Source organism: Meleagris gallopavo, chromosome 4, assembly GCF_000146605.3.
Source record: "Meleagris gallopavo isolate NT-WF06-2002-E0010 breed Aviagen turkey brand Nicholas breeding stock chromosome 4, Turkey_5.1, whole genome shotgun sequence".
Taxonomy (NCBI): Eukaryota; Metazoa; Chordata; class Aves; order Galliformes; family Phasianidae; genus Meleagris; species Meleagris gallopavo.
Window position 1 is genome coordinate 9,716,541 of NC_015014.2, and position 25,253 is coordinate 9,741,793.

A 25,253-nucleotide genomic window follows, 5' to 3' on the forward strand; every position below is an offset into this window, starting at 1 on the left:
TTTCAATTACAAGATTCAGATGATCAAAAATCTTTACATCTTTTAATTACTCATTTCTCACTACATCAGCGTTAATTGCATCTCTGCAATTTAGAATGAAACAAACATGGAGTTTTTTGTTTGCTTTCCACAACAAAGATTTTTATCAAATGTTGTTATTGGCAACCACCATCAAAAACTGCATTTTTTCCTTTTATTTTTAATAACATGATATAATAAGAATTGCCATCTCTAAAAAAAGCTAATTTAGTTTTCCTAGTTTCCCTACATTTTATACAAATGTTTTAGTGAGCATATAAACATTTCAGAAATATTCTAAAAACAAAAAATAACTCTTTTGTATACAGTCATAGAACACTGTTAAAATTTTAAGCTTCATGAAAGCCTAAGGCTTTGTTAAAATGATGGCTCTTTACCCTGGTCAAATTCTTCAGTCAGTGGAGTGGCACTCTGCAGTTTCACATATAAATCTCAGAAACTGTTCATTAGTGCTAAAATGAAGTCCTTGCATGCAGAAGTGAATCATAGCTGGCACAGTGCTAAATCAGGACTGGGGCCTATCATGCATTTGCAACTGGCTTTGGCCAGTTTTGCAGTTCCTGGTTCAGCTCAGCTCAAAAAGCAGGGGATATGCAATAATCTTCACATACCTTCTCATACAATCCAGTGCTCGAATAAAGAAGTCTTTGTGAAGCTGATGCTCGTCCCTCAAGATGGAGCACTGCTCCAATGTCACTGACATGGACGTCCGGTCTTTGGCACTTTTGCAACAGGTGAAGCGGACTCCATTCAGCTTACGGCAAATCTGAAACACAGGCAGATGTCAGAGGGCTGCTCTTTTCACGCTTAATTCTCTGCACATTAGCAGACCTGGAAAATCCCACAGCTTACAATCACATACAAACAACAAAGTTTCTCAGGAAGAAAACTGCTATTAAAAGATAGTGGCTCAAACCTCTGTGATATGGCTACTGACAAGCATGTCCTTACATGAGTTATTAGTGCTGCCTGGGGACTGCCGCATTCTAAGGATTACGCCCATGCTGGCACAAAAGGTGAACATTCTGTGCTGAAAGGGACGGTAAATTTCTCTTTCGTTTATAAACTTGCAGAACTAACACTCTACCAAAATAATACCTTAGGATTATAGCCTCTGATCTATAGCCCATTTCCAATTTGTCAAAATTAAAGATTTTAAAAGCAGATCTTAAGGGTTTCCACTATCAGGACAAGCCCATAAATAACCTGCCCACTAAAGAAAAATAAGTCCTTATTGGTTTTAGGAGAGAGCTGCACAGTCTTGCACTGAAGCTGCAGTTTACAGATTTGTTTTGCTACCGTGGTATTTACTGTAAATCTCTTGCTCGTTCAAACACATACTTTATGCACAAGTACCACACACAAATTGTCTACTTTTATTTCAGTAGAAGGTCTTGCCTACTGTTTTATCATTAAAAGTCAATGATCACAGTACTGTGACACATGCACCATGTTTTGTATATGGACTGATGAGGAACAGGCTTTGTACAAAGCAGGGAGACTGGAAATACCCAAGCGGTGCAGCTATGATACAAAACAGTTCACATAAAAGATGGCTCCATTCTCTATTATAAGAGGATCAAGTCTCAGTTCTGCCCCCACATCCCAGCCCTAGTGAAGCAGGAAACTGATGAGTCTACTACTCTTAGTCTCTAGCATATTAAACAAGTTACTAAAATCTACACCTGTTACAGATTAGCAAACCATTGCATCCAAATTCCCGAACTTGAAATAAAAAGTGACTGTTTCAGTATAGGCTATAAAACAAGAAGTTGCTTCATTTAATCTCTCTTTCTTGACAATCACCTTATTCAAGTACAGCTTAATTGCCTGAATACCCAATGAATTTTGGGGGAAAAAAAAAACAAAGAAAAACTTTGGCAAGTTACTCTTAACTCAGACTCATGAACACAGAGGACTAATTTCTCATGAGGGTGTCAGTTCACACTCATCTATCTTTGTACAGAATTTAAATATAGTCCCTATTTTCAACAGCTAAACCTTTCTACAGATGACCCAGAACAATGAAAGCTTTATGTAAACAAATGCCATGGATTGCTTACTTTCAACCAGCATTTTGACACTTCTAAGGGATAAGGGAATCATGATCATTTCTTGTCTTAAGAATCAATCTGCTGTTGTATCAGCTTATTAAGAAAAGCTTTTAGTTCAAGCAAGTGTTTACTAGAAGAAAAATGTGAAGAGAATTGATGTTCTCCAAGGATGGGTCTATTTTTCCTGATTTCACTTGCCCTAATAAAGGTTAACACTCTATCTAACAAATTTATGTCCCAGAACAGTCATAGTAAGACAATAAAAAATAATTAAATTAGGAGAATAAGGCAAGGCTATAAATTATTTAGGGCCAAGCCCAATCAACTTTTCAGCTTGGCTATAGAGTTTTTACTTGGCATCAGAATGAAACCGGATTTTCAGCTCCAAAACTTCTGAATCTTCAGAACCTCACTTCAGTAAATAAGCACATTTTATCCACAGTAATGGCATTCCCAGAAATTCTATTAAAAACAGTGACCCAGACAACACTTACATGGTCTTTAAGGTCTCTGTACCATTATGGTGAGGGACATCTCAAAAGTTGAGCCCAGGGAATTGAGCCCAACTTTGAACCCTAAGAAGTACACGTTAGTTAAGCAGAATCTATGAGTGTTTCTTTCCTTCTATACGTTCAAATTTTAAAACTTATATCTATTAGAAATGTGGGAAGTGGCATGGGGATTTAAATTATGTATTAAAAGACAATTATTATTTTGAGAAAGTATCAAGTAGGGTTGATAACACTGTGAAGAAGATAACTGCTTAACTGAGAAGATTAATTCTCTTTATACTTCCCTCTTTTGAAGTTCATGAGTCATCATTACTATTTGAAGTGAATGAGTCATAAGCAAAATGCAGGTAATTATTCCGGATGGGTGATGACCTCCAGCGCAGGGAGGGGAGACTAAGTCCCAAATCTGAGCCGACAGCATCTGACTGAAGTGCTGGCAACAGAGTCAGTTTTGAACTCAGAAGCGTTTTAGGGAAAACAAGCAAATGGGTAACCACAAATGAGAGGGTTTATTTTGCCTGTAAGTTCAGTAGAAATGGCTCAATCATGTTAAAGTGGTTTAAATGGAAATCAATCCATTATATTAAATAATAAAAAAAAAAATCCTTAGCTTATGATCTAAGAGAAATCTAGGTTAACCTGATAGGCGGGCGCAAATAAATCCTCAGAAATAACTCAGTTCACTAAGCAGGAACAGCAAAAGTAAATAATTAAAATGGGCAAACAATGATCAGATGGCCAAGAAATCTAGCGAGATACGATACCTAATCTATGGTAACATCATAATATCAGAATCAACAGCTTACAGTAAGTGTCCAGCTTGACTTTTATCCTCACTTTTGCTCAATTGATTCCCAAAATATATTGGAGATATAGGACACGTATATTTCTTCTAAATGACCTTTAAGGAGCGTTCCAAAGAAACTCAGATTTAAATGATTGGGACTGTGCTTAATTTTAAAGAGGATGTAATCCAATGAAAAAGCACGTAAAACAGTGGAGCCTAAAACAAGGAAAAATCGATATTCCAATTATTTCCTTCTGAAATAAAACAGAAGTTTAAGGGTCCAGCTTAAGAAGTAAAAATACACCACATTTAAATCTCTTCTGCTATGTTTATTTAGATTAAGAACTATTTGTGATATCAATTTGTAGATTTTTTTTTTTAAGCAGATGTGTTCTCACAAGACTACCTGCAGGTGCTGTTACATAAGCATATCCACGTAGAATCTCATTTATCTACTACTGTAACAGTGATGTCCTTACGGCTGAGAATTTGTCCTTCCACCATGCTTTCATACAGTACAGCAGTGTGTATAGAAGTGGGTCCAGAAACACCCATTTTAGAAGCTTACAGTAAAGTAGCTTGAGAGAAATATAATATTCTGAAGGAAAAAAAAATTGAAACTTTTTTTTTAAATGTCCAAAGAACTTCTTTTTACCCATGACATAATTTTCAACAAATCCTGCATAGATAGTAGAAAACTTTCTGTATCCAAAGATTAAGTAAATTCCCTCATTCTCTTTGTAGCTGACTTCACATTATTCTGTACTGATTTATCTTATCTTTGCAAAGCAACGTTTCATAGTAATTGAAGAAATGATACTAGAAAAAAAAAAGCTTACATTTTTACTTACAAAGGATTTATACTTCAATAGTATGTGATAATACCTATTATCCAAAATTAAAATTTTATTAGCAATATAAAAAATAATGCTGGTATTATTAATAAAAACATAATTAATATTCTTTGTGCTCCTTGTGTTAATGAAAAGTCATGCAAAATTTTATTAATGTTTTATATCAAATATTTATCTACCTTAAAGGGCATATGCATTTGAAAGCTCCCCAAAACACAAAGTCTTTTCACTTTCAATAGATAGCAAAGGCTCAAGACTTTGGTACAAAAGGGTACTTTTCTGCATTTAAGGCAATTATCTAATTGATTTTCACACTTCTCATAAGTCTGAGCTCTTTACAAACATCTATCTGCTTGAGTTTGTTTTTAATCTACGTGTGCAAAATGTACGTTGGAGAAGAGAAGGTTGAGAGGGAATTTCTAAACTATATAAACATCTGAAGTGTGGGGTCAAGAGAATGGGGCCAGGCTCTTCTTGCTGATGCCCACCAACAGGACGAGGCACCAACTGGAACACAAAAACCTCCCTCAATTTGCTGACCACACTTCTTTTGATGCAGCCCAGGATAGGGTTAGCTTTCTGGGCTGAGGGTACATTGCTGGCTCACGTCCAGCTTGCCATCCACCAGTACCTGCAGGTCTTTATCAGCAGGGCTGCTCTCAATCCTTTCATCCCCCTGCTTATATTAGTAATGGGGGTTGCCTAGACCCACATGCGAGACTTTGCATTTGGATTTGCTTCCCATGAGGTTCACCTGGGCCCACTGATTAGCCTATGTAGGTCTCTCTGGATGGCATCCTGTCTCTCCTGTGTGCTGGCTGCATCCCTCAGCTTGGTGTCATCAGCAAACTTGCTGAGGGTGCACTCAATCCCACTGTCAATGTCAGTGATGAAGATAGTAAGGAGCACCCAGTCCTAGCACTGACTCTTGGGGGACACCATTCACCACTGCTCTCCCTCTAGACACGGAGCCATTGACCACCGCTCAATCCCGCAACCAGTTCTTCGTTCACTGAACAGTCCACCCACCAAATCCATCACTTTCCAGTGTGGAGAGAAGGATATGTTGTGGAGTACCATGTTAAAGGCTGGCAATGCATCTCACTGTGAAAAATGCAAATTTCTGAACTGGAGCAAAACAGCCCCATGCAGCTGCACAGGCCAGGGACTGCCTGCCTAGGAGAAAGAACCTGGGAGATGCTGGCAACAACGTGACCAAGATCACTTTCGTCTTTGAACTCAGGCTAGTTCTTTCAGTTAAAAGACAGAAAGAATATATCTGTAATGTAAGTGCAGGAAGAAGAGAGATATTAATAAATTGGATGTGAGATTAACAGAACAGAACGGTTAGAGAACCATTTTAGCTACCTAGTTTAATCACTGAGTTTTCCATCCAGACTCTTGAAATCCATTTCACTTGTAATATCAAAATCACATGAAAATTAATACATCATGTGAATATATTTGAAAAAGAAAAATATCTGAAAAAATATATTCATAATATTTGAATATATTTGGAAAACAAACAAACAAACAAACAAGATCTCACCGTCGCAGCCAGCCACATGATTTCTACATTCTTCCTCTTTTTGGCCTGGATATTTTGATGAAGATTTTCTAGTAATCCCTTTAAATCATTTTGTTCTTGAAAATGTGGTAGACCTGAAAAAAATTAACAAAAAAAAAAGCAGCATAGGGTTGATCATCATGGCAAGATGGAAAGGTTGACGGCAGTGCTGTGCTGACTAATGAAATTATTATTGAAGAGGTCTATCATTTTCAGCCTTTTTTTGAGAAAGCAGGATCGAAGAAACTGGCTAAATCCTTAGAGAATTAAAAAATCTTATTTCTGTGTATTAGGTTGTCCTACCTAAGGGTTTCACGCTGGAAAATTAAAATATCTCTAACTTTCATCTTATAAATAGTAGGATTCAAATATTTGTTGTAGTTCTGTTCATCAGCCACTACAAACATTCATGGGAAATGAGCAGAGAAATAAGAGAGTGCTATTTAGAGTTGCTTTGATGTGATGATTATTTTGAGGTCAAAATATTTACTGTTGTTTTCAAAAGGATACATTTCATTTTGGTTTTTAAAATGATGCTTTACTTTCTAAAATAACAAATATACAGGTAGGTTAACCAACATTAAACATCCCCCAGAATGTAACAGAGGATATTTAACAGTCTACTGGGAAATGAACTTTGATGTTCAAGTACAAAATAATTTCAGGCTTACTTAATATCTAAAGTATTACCTACTTGCCCTGTGATAGAAAGACTCAAGTTTTATTAACGGTGCACACCTAGAGGGAATTCAGAAGTGGACAATTCAATTTCCTCTTGAGTTTTGTGAACACAAAAGGATTTTTAATCTTACCATTATCTTAATTAGTTTTGAAAACAACCAAAATCTGTTTTTCTAAATGATTTTTTCTTCTGATAGGGAAGCAGAAAAAGACATCTCCAAAATAAGTCTTTAAAACAGTTGAAACAAGATTTAAACTAAATCTATTAAAACAGTTTTTCTGCAAATAGATACACTGATTTTTCTTTTACTTTTTTCCCTCCATCAAAGAAAAAGAAAAAGGATGATCCATCCAAGAGGAAAAAGCAAAACAAAATAAAACACCTACAATTCCTATTCAATTTCAGAGAGTAAAAATGATGCGACTACAATAACGCAGGTCAAAATCCATTCTCCTAAGCTGCTCACAGCTGGAAGGATACCTCTTATCATCTGGCTTTTACCTTTTATCTCTAATAAATTCCAGCCCTCTTTATCTGTGATTCATACTAAGAAATAATTTAAATAAACACAGATATGTTCTAGAACATTTACATTTTCTTATTCATATTGCCTAACATCCCACCTCCCTACCACACTCCCACTCCGCCCCCCCCCCAAATATTTAAAAACAATACCACCACCACCACCACACAGGAAAACACATTAAAACCTGTTTTGTAATAACCTTACTGAAGATTGTGTGACCTGAGCATTAGAATTCTTGACCATACAATTAGATAACGCAGAGCATATAAACATACATTACAACCTGCTAGACTATTATATTTCTCCTGCATCTGTTCCTTGAAAATAGATAGCATACAGACAGCGCTCTAGAAAGATGCTTCCAGATTATGAGAATATATCACTAGGTAAACATTTTATTGTATCAAAATACTTTTCCTTTGGCTCACAGCAGAAAATCCATCATCTCAGAGAGACGACTTCACAATAGGTAAACCAATATTATCCTAATTTATTATATTGCCAAGCAACTTGTAGCTTGACTGGATGTGACTGATAGCTTAAACTCCTTGTATCACAAAGCAGTATTAAACTGTCAAATCATTCTCATAGATCATAAGGGGGAGAAGCCTTGAAGTGCAGAACAGACTCATAGACAGCACTGTTGACATACGCAGTAGTACTACATACACTGTGATGCTATGGAAGAAAAATCTTTATTTGCTCGCACGATTTCAAAACCTTGCTGCATCCCTTTTCACACAAGGGATGCATCTTGCAACAGTGATGTTGCTGTGGGTGCTAGGTAGTGATAAATCAGTGATAGCAAATATCACTTGTGAGACAGCGTTATCTTAATTTACGCTCTTAGCTGCTTAATTGAGTTTTAAGGCTCTCTTTGCAATAACACACGTCCTACTAAATAGCAATCATATTTCTGTACTCTATCATTAACTTTTTAAAGCTATTTTGGTGTCTAAAGTAATTGAATTGGTAGGCATTTCTGGTAAGGATCTTTCTTGGGGCACATTGTAACTTACTGGGTTTGCAATATCCTGTTGGGAGACAAATTAAGTGACAAGGGAATGGAAGACTGACAGAGTGCATACTCATCTAAAGTTAGGTAGGAAGTCAATATTTGGTATATGTAGGCATTAACAATTAACATTCTTTTGTCATGAGGAATGGAGAGAAGGCTTGAACATACAATTAAAAGCTCTGCAGTGAGAGAAAAACTAATAGCAAAGGTGGCAATACCTTCATGGGAGTGCAAAGCATTATTCTTTAATGAGAAATATGCAAAGTGAGGATGTCTAAGGATGGTGGATGCAACTGCTTGCCAGCAGAACTGAGAGTCCTCAAACTGGGTCTGGTTTTATGGGTTTTATTTGTAACTAACAGCTTTGTGAAAGGGCTCACACGTTTATTTTGCAGCACAGGTCTGGCACTATAGGAAACAATTTGGAAAGGTGTGACAAAGCCATGAATGCCAAATGGCTCTCACTTTGCTCCACAGCCAGGGCTGCTGCCAGCTTGTGTGGAGGTGTATCTCCCGAAGAGCTGGAGCAAAGAGGTGGAGAAAAGGGGAAAGAAATGAAATACTCCTCTGGATGAACACCTTGGAGGGCTTCAGTCCCCCTTTTCCCTCTCCGCTAAAAAAAAAAGCAAAACAAAAATTAACTAACAGAGATATAGGGATAACGTACGAAGGAGCTGGTTTGAAAGGCACCTTCCTCCAAGCTGAGTTATATTGTTAAGCTTGATAGTGTATGTTGATGGATACCTCTGCCTTGCAGTTTGTTTAGATAACAGGAAGAGCTGTACAGTATCAATACCATGTAATTGTACAGAGCAACCAGGAAGTGCAGTGGAACCAGAAGGTACTTCGTGTTATGTAAAAACTGGGACAACAGCCAGACTCAGCTCTCAGAGGCAGAGAAAATGCAGGAAGCCAATAACAACCAGAAAAGACAGGATGAGCTAGATAAGCATAGTTCTTACAAGTCTGCACAGTCTGAAAGAAGTCCTGGAAGACTGTGCAGCACACTAATAATCATTCTAGAGGAAGGCAGTACAAGGTTAGTTCTTGTCAATGAAAAGGAGCAAATACTACCTGCATGTAAATTTCTGCTTTTACGTAATCAGATTCATTTATAAAGCAGCAGATACACTTTAGACCTAATTCCAGATGAGGTCAGTTTTTCGGAACCTTTATTGGGAAGATTCCCCCAAATAAATCTCTAGCTTACTACATAAGACTTTTGGTAGAAAAGTGAGAAATATCAGATACACCTTAGAAAACACAGCTCTCACTTCTGTCAAAATTATTAACAAATAGAATTTAATCCGAGATGAAATACAGGCATGTACACATATACAGCACCACATTTGGTAAAACTACGAGTATATACACATAATGGAAATCAGTAAACATAACCAATACCGTCTGTAAGAGATCATAAGCATTGTATAGTATTCCCCACAAGGAATTAGAAATGCCCCCTAGCACAACAGCACTTCAGATTTACAGATAATTACCAAAGAATAAGGGGCAGAGACCTAAATACAAACTATTTAAAATGAGGCTGTACAATTTGCAACTTAGGGGAATATAATTTAGCCGTTAAGACTACTTTAAGAGGATTATATTGATGCAAAAGGTCTTTGCTGTGTTTGCTTTCAGGACAGTAAGAGAACAGTATGCTTATAGTACCACATACCCATAATATATGAATATAGGGCCTATTCTAATAGAATCATGCTATTAATATCAATGACATTGTAAAGTAATTCATTGTTTATACATTTCTGAGTATTGTTTGCCATACCTTAATATGAGGGCTGCTCCAGAAGTAATGCCTCCTATTTTATTATGTTGGCCCACAACATCAGAGGCAGATGGTGGTGGTACAGCAGTAGAGGTTGAACCTTCCCACCAATATTCTGTCCCATGTTGCTGCTGTGTTGAGGGGCACTCTGACAAAATGGCATCTGACATGAAAGCAAGTATGAAGCAAAGGTGTGTCACCGAATTCCTCCATGTGGAAGAAATGGCACCCACTGACATTCATCAACACATCAACATTTATGAAGACCTAACAGGAGATATGAGCACAGTGAAGCAGTGGGTGGTGCATTTCAGCAATGGTCACATTATCAGTGGGTCATCTCTGCTGGCACAGGTTTTTACGAGTGCAGCATGCAGGCTCTTGTTCACTGCCGGTGAAAATCCATAGCTAATGGTGGCAACTATATTGAAAAACAGCATTTTGTAGCTTAGAATTCGCTCCATGAAATAGTGCTATTGTACTCTTTGTATATGTTGTCATTTCCATAGAAATAGGAGGCATTACTTTCGGAGCAACCTATGCACATACTCAGACAGAAAAGTGGAGGGAATAAGTAAAATTGATGAAAATTCCCAAGGAGTACATCTGTACAAATATAGTAAGTACGGCCTGTCCTCTATTTAAATTATCAAAGAGCATATCTTATTAATAATTGAAAGGAGCTGTCTGGTTCACCACTACTGCGTTTCACTCTCCCTGCCATTTCTGCTACGGCCTTGGGCTCAAACAGGCTCCAAGTGCTTAATTTTACGGAATAAATTATAGGATCTAGGCCTAAATCTAAAATCTGCATATTAATATTGCGTTAAAATTACTTCCTTATAAATTTTCATCTATAATACCTTTTAAAAGCTATTTGGATTATTATGTTGTACTCACAATCAGGAGGCATTTTTTCCGTAAACAGGTTGTAATATTCTTTTAGAAGTTCTAAGTTTTCTTGGTTAATGTTTTCTTGCAAAGTGGTATCTCCAAACCTATAAAATCATAGTAAAATGATGAAAAACCTAAAACACATAGCCATTAATCCATCAGAACGTTTAAATTATATGAAGAACTCAAATTTCTTCTTCTAGTGTTGAATGTATTAGATTTGGTCAAACATATAATTATTCATCTTCCAAGTGATTTAGAAGTAATAGTCAGGAATGAGGAAACCATCCACAGAAAATTCTACCAAACCATGCGGACAGAATATTTTTTACAGATAATGATTCAATAAAGCACAAGTTCCCATTTCCTTCACAAATCCTGAACAAATGCAAAGGCTCTCTGTGGGATTTCAAACGGCAGCTTGGGCAGAGTACAACTACTAAATGTCTTACTGAGATTATCGAACATTTCTTTTAAAACAGATGCATCCTCTATTGTGCTTTATTGAAAGTAAACATCTTTCACATTTAATCAAGTACTGCACTGTAAACAATTTATCACAAGAAGTTATTTCTGTTCTCCTAAGGTGTTCCACTAAGCATGTGCAGTGTTCCCAACAGCAAAGATGAATGTGCAGCTTCAGGAGTTGAGCAGTTATTTTGAACTAAGTCTAACTTTTGCACATGTAAATGCATGCAGAAGGCATGTTTCTGCATGGAATAATCCAATTTGGTTCGCCTGATAGGCATTTATTAAATTTTTCATTTATGGCTTTCTTTTCTTTGGGTAAAATATATAATCACCGCTGAGAACAACATTACCACACTTCCTGTTACTCCACATTCAAGCCAGTTGACATCTTTTTTTTTGACTTATTCCTTGACAACTCTGCAGATTCAGGTTATTTCTAAATCTTGTCAATTTTTTCTTCAGGACTTTTGTAACAAAGTCCCTGCCTGTCCCACCTCATAAACTCTCACAGTCTTGCTTCTTGGTTACCTCATACTCCTTTTCTTTCCTTTGGAAAAATGTGAAGAATCCACTCACAATTGATTTTGCTTTTTGTATGTCATCACTCTAGCTATGTTACTTAACCCATAAAATCACTTTTCTACTAAAAGCTACTTCCATTTTCAAGGGTGTCTCAACTTCTCTAATGAACTTTATATCATTTTCTCTAGTAAAACATTCACTTATATCTCCATTTTCTGATTCAGCCTTCATCTCCCATTATATTTTATACCTGACTTTCCAGTATATCACTGATCACAGTTCAGAAAAGTCCTCTAATAAATATCCACAATGCTATGTGACTGCATTCCCTAGAAGACTGACTTCCCTAAGTCCCCTTTTACTCTGCTGTATACAAAGAATATGATGTCAAACTCCCGTAGTGCTGTTTCTTGCCTGTTGTCCAAGCTAACAGTTTTTCACTATGCCCGTGTATTTGCTCACCTACACTTAGATAGCTTTTGGTTTGAGTTTATACTGAACACTGCCTGAAGGAACATACTTCATCCCCCACGTGCTCTGTAAATGAATTGAGTAAAAGGAAAAAAGTACTCATCTTCTTGTAGATGTTCATCTTGCAATTTTAGCATTGTACTACTTAATAATTTAACATGACCAATAGGTAACTGTCTCTTGAGAGAGAAATATATAAGATGAGAAAATGTCGACCAAGATTGTACTGAAAAATTACTTTCTAGCAATCCCTTCAGAGGATTAATATTAACACGTTATAATTTTACCATCAGCCTTCATGTTTCTATGAACGTATCATTAGCATATTCTACATTAGTAATTAAAACTTCATTCTGTTAAAAATAATCAAAGCCAAGAAGTTGAGAAAAAGGTTCTCTTTACAGTTTATGATTTTTCTAGTACTTTCAACTCCATCTCCAAGATAGCAAGAATTTGGAATTTTTGAACTTCAGCTGACTTAAGTGCCCAAGCACTATACACAAACTTCTACAAGTATAATCTAGAAATACATTTCATATCTACATTCAAGGAAAACCCGGTGCTGGCTGCGTGAAACAAATGCACAATGAAGTCCTGTATACGGCCATCTCTTCACTTGGCCTTTCATATTATTTTGTAGGTTTTTTCATTGCTTGTACTTATTTCTTTTAATACTTTTAAAAATACATACAAAGTCAAGCTGAGATGGTCCAAGAGCAAATAACAAAAAATGATTTCTTTGTAATCCTGTGAGAGATGTCTCACATAGAATACTCAGAAGGTAAGAAAATTATTTTGGCAAGCATCTTCTTACCTCTCTGCAAGTGTTTGCTGTTCATTGATTCCAACATTAAAGAGTACTGGATACATGCGAAGTAGCTTTCCTTCTTTAATCTCTTGTGGTAGCAACTCAAACATTTTTGCCGGAAGCTGGACCTCTATGACATAATGTTCACTAGGAAAAATAAAAGGAAGAATAAGAACAGGAATATTGCTTAGTTAGCTTGAAAGTATGATTTTCCTAAGTCATAGAGAACTTTTAAGCATACAGACCAGTTCCCTCTTTTCCTCTTAACTGTGTTAAAACACAAAACGTTAAAGATCAGCTTGCTTGTTTCAGGAGTACTACAAGCTTAGTATATATAGTTGCATGCACTTGATATGACTTTTTTTACTGAAGTGAAAATAGGATTAAAAGTTAAATTGGCAGAAAAGTCTTCTACTACCAAAATATCAGTGAGGACACCCCAACTCTTAAAATTCACCTTCTTGAATTACGAAAAACTTCCTTCTGGAAGCCAGAACTTGAATTCCTCCTGCTCACTCATAATGGTCTCAATACAGAAAAAAACCCTCATAAAAACCCTATGCAAAATTCCCATTTTCTTCAGAGTCCGGATTTTCACCTTGAGGTTAGAAAGCATAACAAACAACAAATGGACTCTGCTCAGATAATAATTGAAGATTGATTTCTGAAAACATGAGTCCTATTTTAGGAGAAGGATACGATACAACGTTTTTGGTTTTATATTGTGTTTGGTTGGACTTTACTACAAATGTTACTTTGATTGCCAGTTCAGTTTCTTATGTCCTTCACCGTGAAACCCTCAAGCTGAATTTCACCTATTTTTGAGGATTGATGCCTGATTTGACAAGACAGAAACAATAATATGCAGTTAGCTTGTTTCTTATTAGCTTTCTTTCTATATTTAGAGCAATTAGATTAATAAAAAAGAATACATTAGAAGCAGATCCATTTGTCTTCAGGACTTGGCAGTTTTAATCATTCAGAGAGGACCAAATGATACCCAAGAGCTTTCCTACAGAGCTCACTTAAGTATGGCATCAAGAAAGAAAAATATAACGACAGCAGTGAAGGAGGATCTATATCCTACCTGTAGAAACCAGGCCTAGGATCTCACATGATGCATGCATGCAAACTTAAGATGGAAAAGGATGGATTTTGTTTTTTTTTTTTTTGACTTGATTTAGTGTTTTTCTTTCTAAATAACTTTGTTTGCTTCTACTAAAATAATTTATCTTGAAGTCTCTCAATCAATCAATCAATCAATCACGTGTTTGCTAAAAAATCAAATAGAAATTTGAGTTCCCAAATGCAGAACTTGGAGGGAGAAGGGGAAGGCAGAAAACTTTCAAGAAAAATGACAAGCTGGATAAATGAGTGTCACAATCTCAGAACAGGTGCCCTGCCCACATATCTGCGAACATCATAAACCGGGTCCAAAACATAATTAGATGTGGCAAGGGCAACAGCACATGCTTTGGTATGGTCTAGATCTACTGCACAATCTTCAAGCAAAAGAGAAATGTTCCATATTGAGGAGATTGTCAGTAGCCATAAATGGAGGATACATGACTCAGATGTTTTCTATTTTATTTAAGTAATTCATTCATATGAAGAAAATACAGTTAGCAAGGACGACAGTAAAGGATGTTGATCTTTGTACAGCAGCATTCATCCTCAGCCTGCAAACTAGCATTCCTAGCTGCTGTGAAGTTACTAGAACCTCCTTCCTGTGATGCAGTGCTTTCAAAAGAAATGTTGGTTTAGTTTAATATAAAGAATGCATGTTACTGAACCAAAACCATAATCGAACCACTGTATTGCTGCATTTCACATCCTCAAAATCACTATAGACCTTTCAGTGTATGAAATAACATTCCTCAGTGTTGACCTTTAGGCATGATAAATTAACACTGGTATCATTTAAGAGCCTCCTCTTACCTTAAATTAAATAAATTATACATTTGTTCAAATCTTAGAGACGATCCCTGGTAAAATTAAAAGATCTTTAACCACTTTCATGATTAGAACAATCCTCTTTCCATCATTTAAGAAAAATGCTATTCAACTATGAGACTAACTCCAGAAATGGCTCTGAAGTCAGGTAGAAAGAAAAATAAAACCAAACTACTGAAAACTGGAGAACTTGACATTCAATTTACCAAAATTTTACAAGTACTATGATTCTACTTATATAAGAAGGAGCTCTAAAGCAACATATTTTAGTGTCACTTAGTTTCTTTCTTTGTGGCTAATTTCAGTGCAAATGTACTAGGCAGTTTTGACATGTAGTGGCCTTATTATCCATCTTGTTTTCCAATACGAAGGTGAGAATCCAAAAAAACAAAACAAAAAAATCAGTAAATGTTTTTTAACACTTAATGATCTCTCAGGCAGAAAAAGAAACAAAACAAAACAAGCAATAGAAAAATCCAGCATGTTTAAAAGTGTAAACAGCACATTATCATTTATTTGTAAACTAATTCTAGAAATTTAGGTATCCTATATTTTCTTCGCTTAAATGTAACTTATTAAGAGCATCCCATCTATTTGCCTTATTCTCCTACATTTGTTATTATCACGAAGGATAGATACATACTTTCAGTCTCGATAAAAAGCTCCTCACAATTAACCCCATGCATGTGAGGGCCACGGACTGGAGTTACCTGCAGTCAGCTGCAAAAGCACACACAGCTCATTGCCATAAACACAGAACAAGTCATTTACATGCACCTTTGCTTTGCAACAGAAAAAATAAATGTAAACAGCCTCTGTATCTCAGCAGGGAGGTGCTTTAACCAGCCAAGTGACAACTGTTAAGATCACTTCAGTGTGGCTGCAAGCTCCAGCCTGCTCACGTGCTTCGCTGAAAGCACTTTCATCAAACCCTGCAATGCCTCAAAGTTCAGGCACGCAATCAAATATGTTCTAACAAAGGGTTTTATAAAAGTGCTAACTAGTTTTGTCCATAAAAAAGCATGCAAGCACCTGAACTTTATTCCACCTGGATGGCTGGAGTCAGCCACCCGTGCTAGTAGGTGAACACTACTCAATGCCATGCTCTTTGGATTGCTTTGGTTTTACACATAGAATCTCAGCCTTCAGTAGTTTCCCTCAAAAACCAAATATAAGTGTACACTCTAATTCTGCAAATTAAGAACCAGTAGCTTCATGTTTTGCCTTGCATTTCTACAGTTAATAGTAGAATTGTAGAAATGCAAAATGTTGCCTTATTTTATTAAGCTACATCATATAAAATTCATCTTCAGAAACAACCGCCAAAGCAAACTAAAAACTGTTAATTCTCTAAGCATTCATTAGCACATACTCAGTTTTTTCAGCCTTCTCTTTTTATGATCAGCTTCCAAATGCTGCTTGATATGAGCTGTCTCATTACAGCTCTAAGAGAAACAGGGCTCCATACAAGCCTTAGATGGCTTTTTTTTTTCGTCTGATATCAATTCCACTGAGTTAACTCTTGCCAGTTAAGTACAGTACAAGAACCATAGGCAGTAACTCTTCCGTAAGAATGAGTACTTTATCAATCCAGAATGTCTGGGGCAGCTTCAGGCTTGAGTCTAGCAAAACCAGGAACTCCTGGTGTGACAATTCAGTGTACTGCAGCAAAGGAGCAAGCTAGTAAATGTTGCAGCTAGGTTTTTGAAGTAGTTTGACTCGTGTGATTTACAAAGGATGAATTTCTTCTGCCTTATCTGTACACCATAATTATTCTCAATTATTCCCAATGTGTTGCCTATCGTATTCTGGTCTTCCTACTATTTATTTTGATCCCTTCTGGATAGGCCCATAGGATGAGAATTAATCATCTAGAATAATTAAGTAAAACAGTTGTGAGAGCCTCCTTCAGAAGAAACATTGTTTCTAAAAGTTGCTGCTTTGAGCTGAATTCAATTTACTGTCGGCTTAAGAGTAACGATACTATTAAGGAAGTGATTTCTGCTAAAGTAAAAACATTTGGAGCTCCAGCCTAGAATAATACTGAAGATTAAAATCCCATTCCTCAAGTGTAACCATCTTTTTAACCATTTTCAAGCCAAAATTAATCAAGTATTTCAGTTTATGTCCCGATATTCAGCACTGCTTATGTGAGATGTGTGATGCGTAATGCATTAATGGCTTCCCGCAAGGACTTCCGATGCTGCATGTGTTCTGAATGATCTTCAGCAAATACGATAGGCTTCATTCTTCAAAACTGACCATTTTTGTGCTAGTCTTTGGCATCTGACTTTTTCAATTTTCATCTTAAGACAACCAAGGTCTAGCTCTTCAAAATGTGATTTCATTTGTCACGCTAAAAAATTTAAGTTCTGGTCACCTCCAAATAAGGTATATTTAGTCAGAGACCACTTCTGTCAATAGTGATCTTGTCACTATGTTTTTTTTTGGTGCCTGGATATGAAAAATACCACACAAATTTTACACACAATTAGGAAACTGTTACAATTAATTTGTATTAATACTTGGAACTTTTAGCTCCTCATTAAAAAAGCAACACGGAGCCCACATTACTGATAGCTTTAAGAATCCCTCACACTACCTCATTACGTCTCATTTGCCTCATAAAAAATAAAACTACTGTACTTTCCATATAATAGAACTCAGCAACAAACAAATCATTGTGTGTGTTTTCATGTGCTACCATTTTAAACTACCTGCCGTGCGCTCCAGGAAAAAAAAAAATAAATCTTACCGCCTTCCAGTTATAATAGGCAAAAAGTCTTCCGATTTGGCTTCAACGACTTTAAACATTACTTTCTGCAAATCTGAAATTCCCACAGCCATGTCTTCGAGCATCCCTGCTTCTTCACCTATATGGAAAGATTACAGAAGTTATTTAACAGAGAAGACAGATCAATCACTGAATAGGTTACAGTAAGGCAATGCAGGGATTATATTTCCCAGTCAGTGCATCTAAAAGTCACAGCCCCAAATCCACATTAAAGTAACCTACATAAAAGCAGGCTGATTTTAAGAACTGCTGACAATTCTCTGTGGCCTAGATGATAATGACGAGTATTAAGCACCTCTGAAAATCAACCTGTTCTATATGTGCATGGAATAACTTCAGAAAAGCCTTTTTTTGTCTGTTTGAAAAGTGTTTTTAAAGACTGTCCTGCTGATGGAGGACAAAGGTTTTAAGAATAACAGTGAATATCGTGTAAAAGGAGTCTGATAGCAGTCTCCAAGTGTGGAGATGCAATTGCTTATGCAGCAAAGACCTGCATAAATGTTAAACCCTTCTACTTAATCAAAAATCTCTATTTTGGGGAAGTATTCCAATACATCTAGTTCAAACCATTTTGAAACAAGCTGCAATTTCTCTCTCCAAATATATTTTAAATACATATCGAATGATGGAACCTATAACAATTTAGGCATTAAACAATTTTTAAGGTATCTTCACATCACCAATAATGGCACAGGGCACAGAATATAGTCAGTAACTACTTATATTTTCTGTTTGGGTTACCTTATAAACCTACTTTGGGTCAGGTCAAATGCCTTTGCAAACAGTATCTATCAAAATCAAGAGATCCCCTAGCTGTACTGACGAAGCTAACCTCCGGTATTTAAGGCACTGCAGTTCAGCGCTCTGCATCAGCTACTGCTCCCCCTAAGAGAGTGAAAATAAATTAAGTAATTTCTGATATATTGCACTGACAACAATGTATCAATGGCTTCAACTGTGCCATGATATGGAAGCCTATGTTCTCTTTAAGGTAATATTTCTTGATTAAATAAGCCAAATTTCTGGAAACGAAACCAAGGTTAAAATCAGAAACTCCTGGATAAACATCCGGTTTGCATGCATAAAGAATTTTGTCCAAGAACTCTACTTACTATATGTGCTGAGGAGTCCTTCATATTGCACAAGTAATCCAACAGTATGAAGCTGTTGTAAAAATCCTTGATCATGTAAACCTGTGTGCAGCTTGATTATAAACCCACAGACCAATCCAGCAAGCTATAAAGACAATAAAAAATGCGAAATCACATCAGTAATATTTAGATACTTAAGAAAATAACTTAGGTATTTCTACTTAGTGACCATATATTAGTTATTTCATATTAGTTTATTGGTGAGCCACTTCGTGGTATAAAAATAAGTAAAATATTCTCTTATTTAATATTGCAGAAACTTTTTTTTGAGGTTGTACTACTTACACTAGCATAAATGAGACCAGAACCTTCCTTAATAGAATATAAACACATAAGGATGTGAATTATAATAGATTCGATGCAGGTTGGCACCTAACGCAAACATTTCCTTGGTCATCATACCCTAACTCCTTAACTATGTTAGGAAAAATACACAATCTTGAGGGAGAAATTAGACAAGTCGCTTAGAGGCAAGCTATCTCAAAGGCACCATCTACAGGAGAGGATCAAATGAAGTTCACCTATTTACCATGAGAAGACTAGTCTGAAGAGAAACATGTTGACAGTCTTCAGACGCACAAAATACTGATTCAAACTGTAAACAAATGATCTATAATTCATTTCCAAGGTGACCAGGAGAAAAATTTCTAGCTTGAATAGCAGCAAGGAACGTTCAGGCTAGACGTGAGATCCTTACAGGTAAGGATACTGGCATTAGATAATCTGGGAAGACTGTGTCAATAGCTTTACGGATCCTTCTTTGTGCAAAGGGGATAGATTGAAAGATATTTCAATTTACTGCAGACCTAATTCTGTGACTTAGTGATTCAGTTACTATGGATTTCCATTTACTATTGATTTTTCTAACACATAATAAAATATTTAGGTGGATGTAATGGAAAATACATGAAAAAATTGTGTTAAACTGGGAGGAAAAAAAACCAACAAACCAACACATATGCACGCATAGTATGATCAATTACAGCAACACTTGTAACATCAAAAGTAGTCACCACAGTAGAGGATAAGTGATATAAGACAACCTACTGCTTGACTAAAGACAATGTCTCTCCTTAGGGTCAGCATCAAACATTGTGGCAAACCACAGGCAAGCTCCTGGAGCAGAACAAACGCCATGGACTGCTTTGCCCTAGTGACCACCTCTCCCATGCAATCCTTCAGCGTAATCACCAGGGGATAAAGCTGCTCATACCAGTCACCTAGAACAAGACAGATCATTAGTTCCAAAACAGGAAAGTTGTATAAAGAAATCTGTTTTCAGCTTGGAGAGTGAGCTGCAATAGAACGTCTTAGACTTTTGGTGACACTACGGCTCTATTCTAACCATTGTGGGTCTGCAAAAATGAGAGAAATGACTTAGCTTACCACTGAGACGAGGGATATTTTTTTCCTAACAGACTGAATTTCTCTATAAAGCCTGCATTCAAGTCTTGTATACAGAGTGTTTTGGGGTAAGAGTGAAAACTCATTTAGCGTGACATGAATATGATGGAGAATCTCATCTTCTATCTAGCACTGACAACTCATATCTAAGTAAATGAAATGCAGTCAAAAAAGAAAAAACAAACTCAGAAAGAGCATATATTGAAGAAAGAGTGGGTGCTGGAAGGTAAAACAGAAGAACAAATAGTTACCTGGGAAGGATATTACCTATTCAATGTATAGGCTGGAAAGATAGTAACCTTCAAGTCACATTCATTTTTCTTTTTAGCTTCTGTCTGTATTCTCTTTAAATAGACATATTGAACTCATTATTTTTTTTAGTCACTCTGAGCAGAGAGATTTTAAACAATTCTATAAAATGTTTTGCTCAGTTAAAATGTATGTTAGGAATATCAGGAAAAAATAGGCTATTGAAACATATGAAAAATACGGGACTTCTGAACTTATTAGAAATGATAGAAAGCGATAATGAGGAATGGAGGAAAACTAGAATAGCTTACTCAAACTTGCCCAATTACTCAAGCTGTTCCTGAATTCGTCAAGATTTAATAAAAGCAGACCTACACTATAGTCATCTATGGTTTTGCCCACATCTCTACAGTGAGCAAATAATAAAGAAATAAAATGTTCTCTTTCAGAATGTGCCTCTCTTGCTTTCATTGTTATAGTTTCAAACGAAAAAAACCTATGCTCGAGAAAAATCCATATAAAAACAGGGACTGTAACTGACTTAACACTGTTCATCACTGAGTCATTTAACCTGTAGATTAGTGTAATTAAGAATCAATAATAATCAAAATTTGTTCAATTTAAACTGCCATTATGTGGAAGATAACTGCACATTTTTTCTGGTAACAGAATCTGAATCGGGTCAGCAAGAGGCTCATTAGTACTAAGAAGTTGTTTAAAAACAAGACCACATAGCTGCCTGCTGCAAAGATAATTTGGCCATGCTACGGAAAAATATGGAAATGGATAAAACTGTAGCCAAGACAACAGAGAGAACTTTGAAAGCTAGGAGAAACCACAAAAAATGAAGCTGCAGGAAGGAATGAAGAGGAATTTAGAGTGGTCAGAGAGAATAACTTGGATTGCTTTGTGAACAGTGCCTATGTGATGAGACAAACTGTGTTTTAACAAAGGCATACATATTTCAGTGGAAGAAATAAAGACTGAAGAGCTGTTCCCTGGAAAAGAGCAGTTATCAAGTTATAGCCATCATGAAGCAAACAGAACATAAGCATCTGCAGTTCCATCAGCAAGGAGCTGATTTTATAAAAAAATATTGATAACAACACATGCCAGCATTTGGTTTACACATTTTAAAGACTACGAGAGCTTGCAGAGGAGAGTTACCAAGATTTAGGGCTTAATCTTCATAAGCCTATAAAAAAGATGAAGCTGTAATTTGATTTCTGTTCTTTATGAAGAAAAAAATGAAGAGTACTAAAGGGGATCTGCATTCTAGGGAATCAAAGCAAAAGAATCAAAGGCTGGAGGCTGCTGTGAGATGCATTCAAATTCATAAATACAGCAGAAAACTGGAAGTCAGGTTAGGTTGACCAGGCCACCTAAATTCTTCTTTCTAGTCTTAAATTATACTGATTTATTAAATTAATCAATAAATGCCATGAAAAGCAGAATGAGATTAAAACACAACATGCACTGAATCAGTGCACAGGGCATAACTGCACATAAAAACAGAATTTCTAGTCTGCTTCTCACTTGAGCAAATAATTTGATGAGATCTCTGCGTATTGCCCGTTTTTCTCACAAAAAGCAGCACAACCTAAGCTGTAAAAGCATGACCACTTAAGGATAGAAAAGTAGACTTGAAGGTAGAGCCAATCTGCCCCAAAGCACAGTTGGACAGACAAAGCCAAGTACACTGACATCCAGGGCAAGAGAGAAAAAGATGAATTTGTAGACCCAGAGACATTTTATGACACTTTTACAACTTAGTTTACGAGGAGAGGACTAAGGAGATTCACCAACTCTCCTTCACAGAAGAGTGGGTCACACATCAACCATAAAAGTCAAGTAACATTGACATCTTATTCTACCAAGTTGCCCCTTAATCTGGCACTCCACACAGTGCATTTCTACTTCTTTAGGAACATAACTTTGTACCTATCCTCAGTGAACTGCATTCTAGTATTTCAGTGCTCCATTTGGTCAACATCCATTCTAGTCCTACTCCCGTGGTGCTTAAAGCATCTCCCAAGCTTTAATCATCTGCAAATTTTATGAGAAACATCTATATTTCATAAGCCAAGTCAGTTATGAAAATGTTGAATAACACTGGACTCAGAACAAATCTAAGTGGATTCTACTTCATTCTACAGCCTTCCAGGATGCCAGTGAACAACTGATAACTTTATTGTTCTTGTGATTTTCTGAATTATTTGTCATGATCCTCATGCTAGGTAGCTTAACAAACATTTCCTCAGAATTTTTGTAAGACTGTTTGGAAAGTAGTTCTCGTAAAGATAAAAATTGGAAATATTTTATCATATTACTAGCACAAGTAATGTCAGAATTTGTCAATTCCTCTTGCACTAACAAGAAATTCAAAGATTTGGAGTACTCAAGGCCATTTTCTTCATTAAAAGACAGTCAAGGTAACTATATTAAAAATACATCCTACCAAATATTAATGTTCCAAAGAAAACAGTGACATATTACTCTACAGAAAGCTTTACTTTCATATGCACTTTGCTTTGTAGTAAGCAATAAAAATCCTAAGTTTGTAGGAAGCCTTACCTGAATGGCTAAATAAATCAGAAATTATTTTATTTTAGAGTATAAAATAGATTTGTACTTGACAACTGGAAAGAAGAAAATACAATACCCGCATGTAGTAAAATGACCTAAAGCAATCGCTTAGCTCCTAGCCCGTAGTGAAAATTCCTGTTTACCTTCAGTAAAGATGTCCAACCCGCAGAAGGTGGAGCTAGTTCACAAATCAAGAAAGGGATTACACAGCTACTTGAGAACAGAATATTTATGAATAGACAGATATATTTTCAGGTTTATCCATTTATTTTAAAGTAAGGTTAGTGTTCTAAGATTGAAAAAAAAGTGCATCATAAAACAAGTTATTTGAAGGAACAACTGTAGAGAAACATATTCATAGATGCTCAATAATTAGTCTATGTTAAAATCTCCATGTATCTGTTCTTATACTGGACATCCAGTTGCAAATATTCCACTGAGGATATAAAACAAGGTTGTTCATTAACAATGCACAAATCTGTGTATGAGAAATACAGCAAATACTGCAGCTTTGAAGTTGCTCCTCGAAATTGAGAAGCACATTCAATTAAAAAAAAACAAACAAACAAAAAGCATTGTATTTTGAGACCTATATAAATTTAACAGACTTTGGAAAATGTAGTACTTACATGCAAAGGATAGCATGGAATAGTAACAAAATTTGTGAGAGAAAGTACATGTAAAAATGTACTGATCTAAATGCATGTTTAGATTGTCCTGATTTACCTTTGCACAATGCGACTCGTCTGAAGGTACTGCTCGGTTACAAGACAACTTTTCCATACCCAAAAGAGTTTGGGAGATGTTCAAGATGCCTCACAACTCACTCTTCATGAGAAAACCTGCAATCAGCTCAGCATCAGCTGTTGCTGAAAGGAGAGGCCAGGAGGATAACCACAGCTCAGGACCTCTAATCCTGCAGAGACTGACAAAAGCCTCGCAGAATCATATAAGGAAAGGAACTGTAAAGATTATTGTTTATGTTCCTAACACATGCAAGCACTTACACAAAACACTGACTTTCAGATACCAAATTTATCTAAAATTGAATTTGCAAGATATACATCCTCAATAAAGTGGACAAGAAGTCTTTCAAAAAGACTGAAGAATTAACTGAATGAATAAACATTTCAGAAAGGACATCAGGATCAAGAAGATAAACTACAAGTAGACTACAGGATGACTGTCATGTTGCTAACATGACAAGGGCAGCCTGTCCTGTTTGAAATATTTACCATCCAAACAAAGGTGTTAAAGCCTAGTGATGAGGCGAGTAAACTCAATTCAAAAATCACAAAAAATCATGCTTCTCATCCTTTGGATAGGAAACTAAAACAACGTGTAAAAGCCGGACACATTAAAATGGAAAACAGAAGGATGAAACCAGAAGAAAACATAATCACTATACAGTTAGCATAAGATTAAAACAAGAATAAGACGGTGCAAGTGCAGTACTCTACCTTCACTGCTAACAAAGAGTTGTGGAAGTTCAGTTTAGGATGGGACTCTTCAGGCTCATTCTCTCAACTTGCCTGCACAGGCAAATGGCCTGCTCGGCTCTCAGCGTGTCATTCTACATGTTAATATTCAAGCTGCACGTGAAATTTGATAAAGTTTGGCAGAAAAGCGAGCTCCTGCTCTTTTCAAAATCAAGCCCACTGAACTGTTCATTGAAATGTGCTGATGATCAAATAGGAAGAGCCTAAGGCTGTGCAATAGCGCTTCTGTCTTGTTTTACCCTGGCAATAGAGGAAAAAAGCCAATTGTATCATTCTAGTCCACGTCACCTAAAAATCAGTGGATAACTTTGATGGCTTTAATTCACCTCAGAATTTACGTAGTATGAAGTTACAAACTAAAAATGGAATTAAAGCAGAAGAATGCACAACATCTGGCTTTTAAAGCAACAGAGAACCCCAGAAACTTTTGGTTATAAAGTTTACAGCAGCTACTGAAGATTTAAACATTTACTGTAGCTAATCATTCCCTTAATAAATATATATACAAATATACATAAAACCCACAATGGGATTGAAATAACAGGCCACATAATATAAATTTATTGACATCACAAATTGAACATGCCAGTCTAAACCTAACGGCTCAAAAAAAAAAAAGAAAA

At 36.2% G+C, this 25,253-nt stretch overlaps 1 protein-coding gene across 1 annotated transcript in view; it reads right to left on the reverse strand.

Annotated features, from left to right (window-relative positions):
• INPP4B (inositol polyphosphate-4-phosphatase type II B) overlaps positions 1 to 25,253 on the reverse strand; it is a 173,381-nt gene that overhangs the window by 29,268 nt on the left and 118,860 nt on the right. The window contains exons 17-23 of the mRNA XM_031553014.1: positions 19,940 to 20,112; positions 18,854 to 18,977; positions 17,703 to 17,820; positions 13,001 to 13,141; positions 10,729 to 10,826; positions 5,796 to 5,908; positions 651 to 805 (exon numbers count right to left, since the gene is read on the reverse strand). Coding sequence (XP_031408874.1) covers positions 651 to 805; positions 5,796 to 5,908; positions 10,729 to 10,826; positions 13,001 to 13,141; positions 17,703 to 17,820; positions 18,854 to 18,977; positions 19,940 to 20,112 — 922 coding nt within the window. The remainder of the gene's footprint in view (positions 1 to 650; positions 806 to 5,795; positions 5,909 to 10,728; positions 10,827 to 13,000; positions 13,142 to 17,702; positions 17,821 to 18,853; positions 18,978 to 19,939; positions 20,113 to 25,253) is intronic.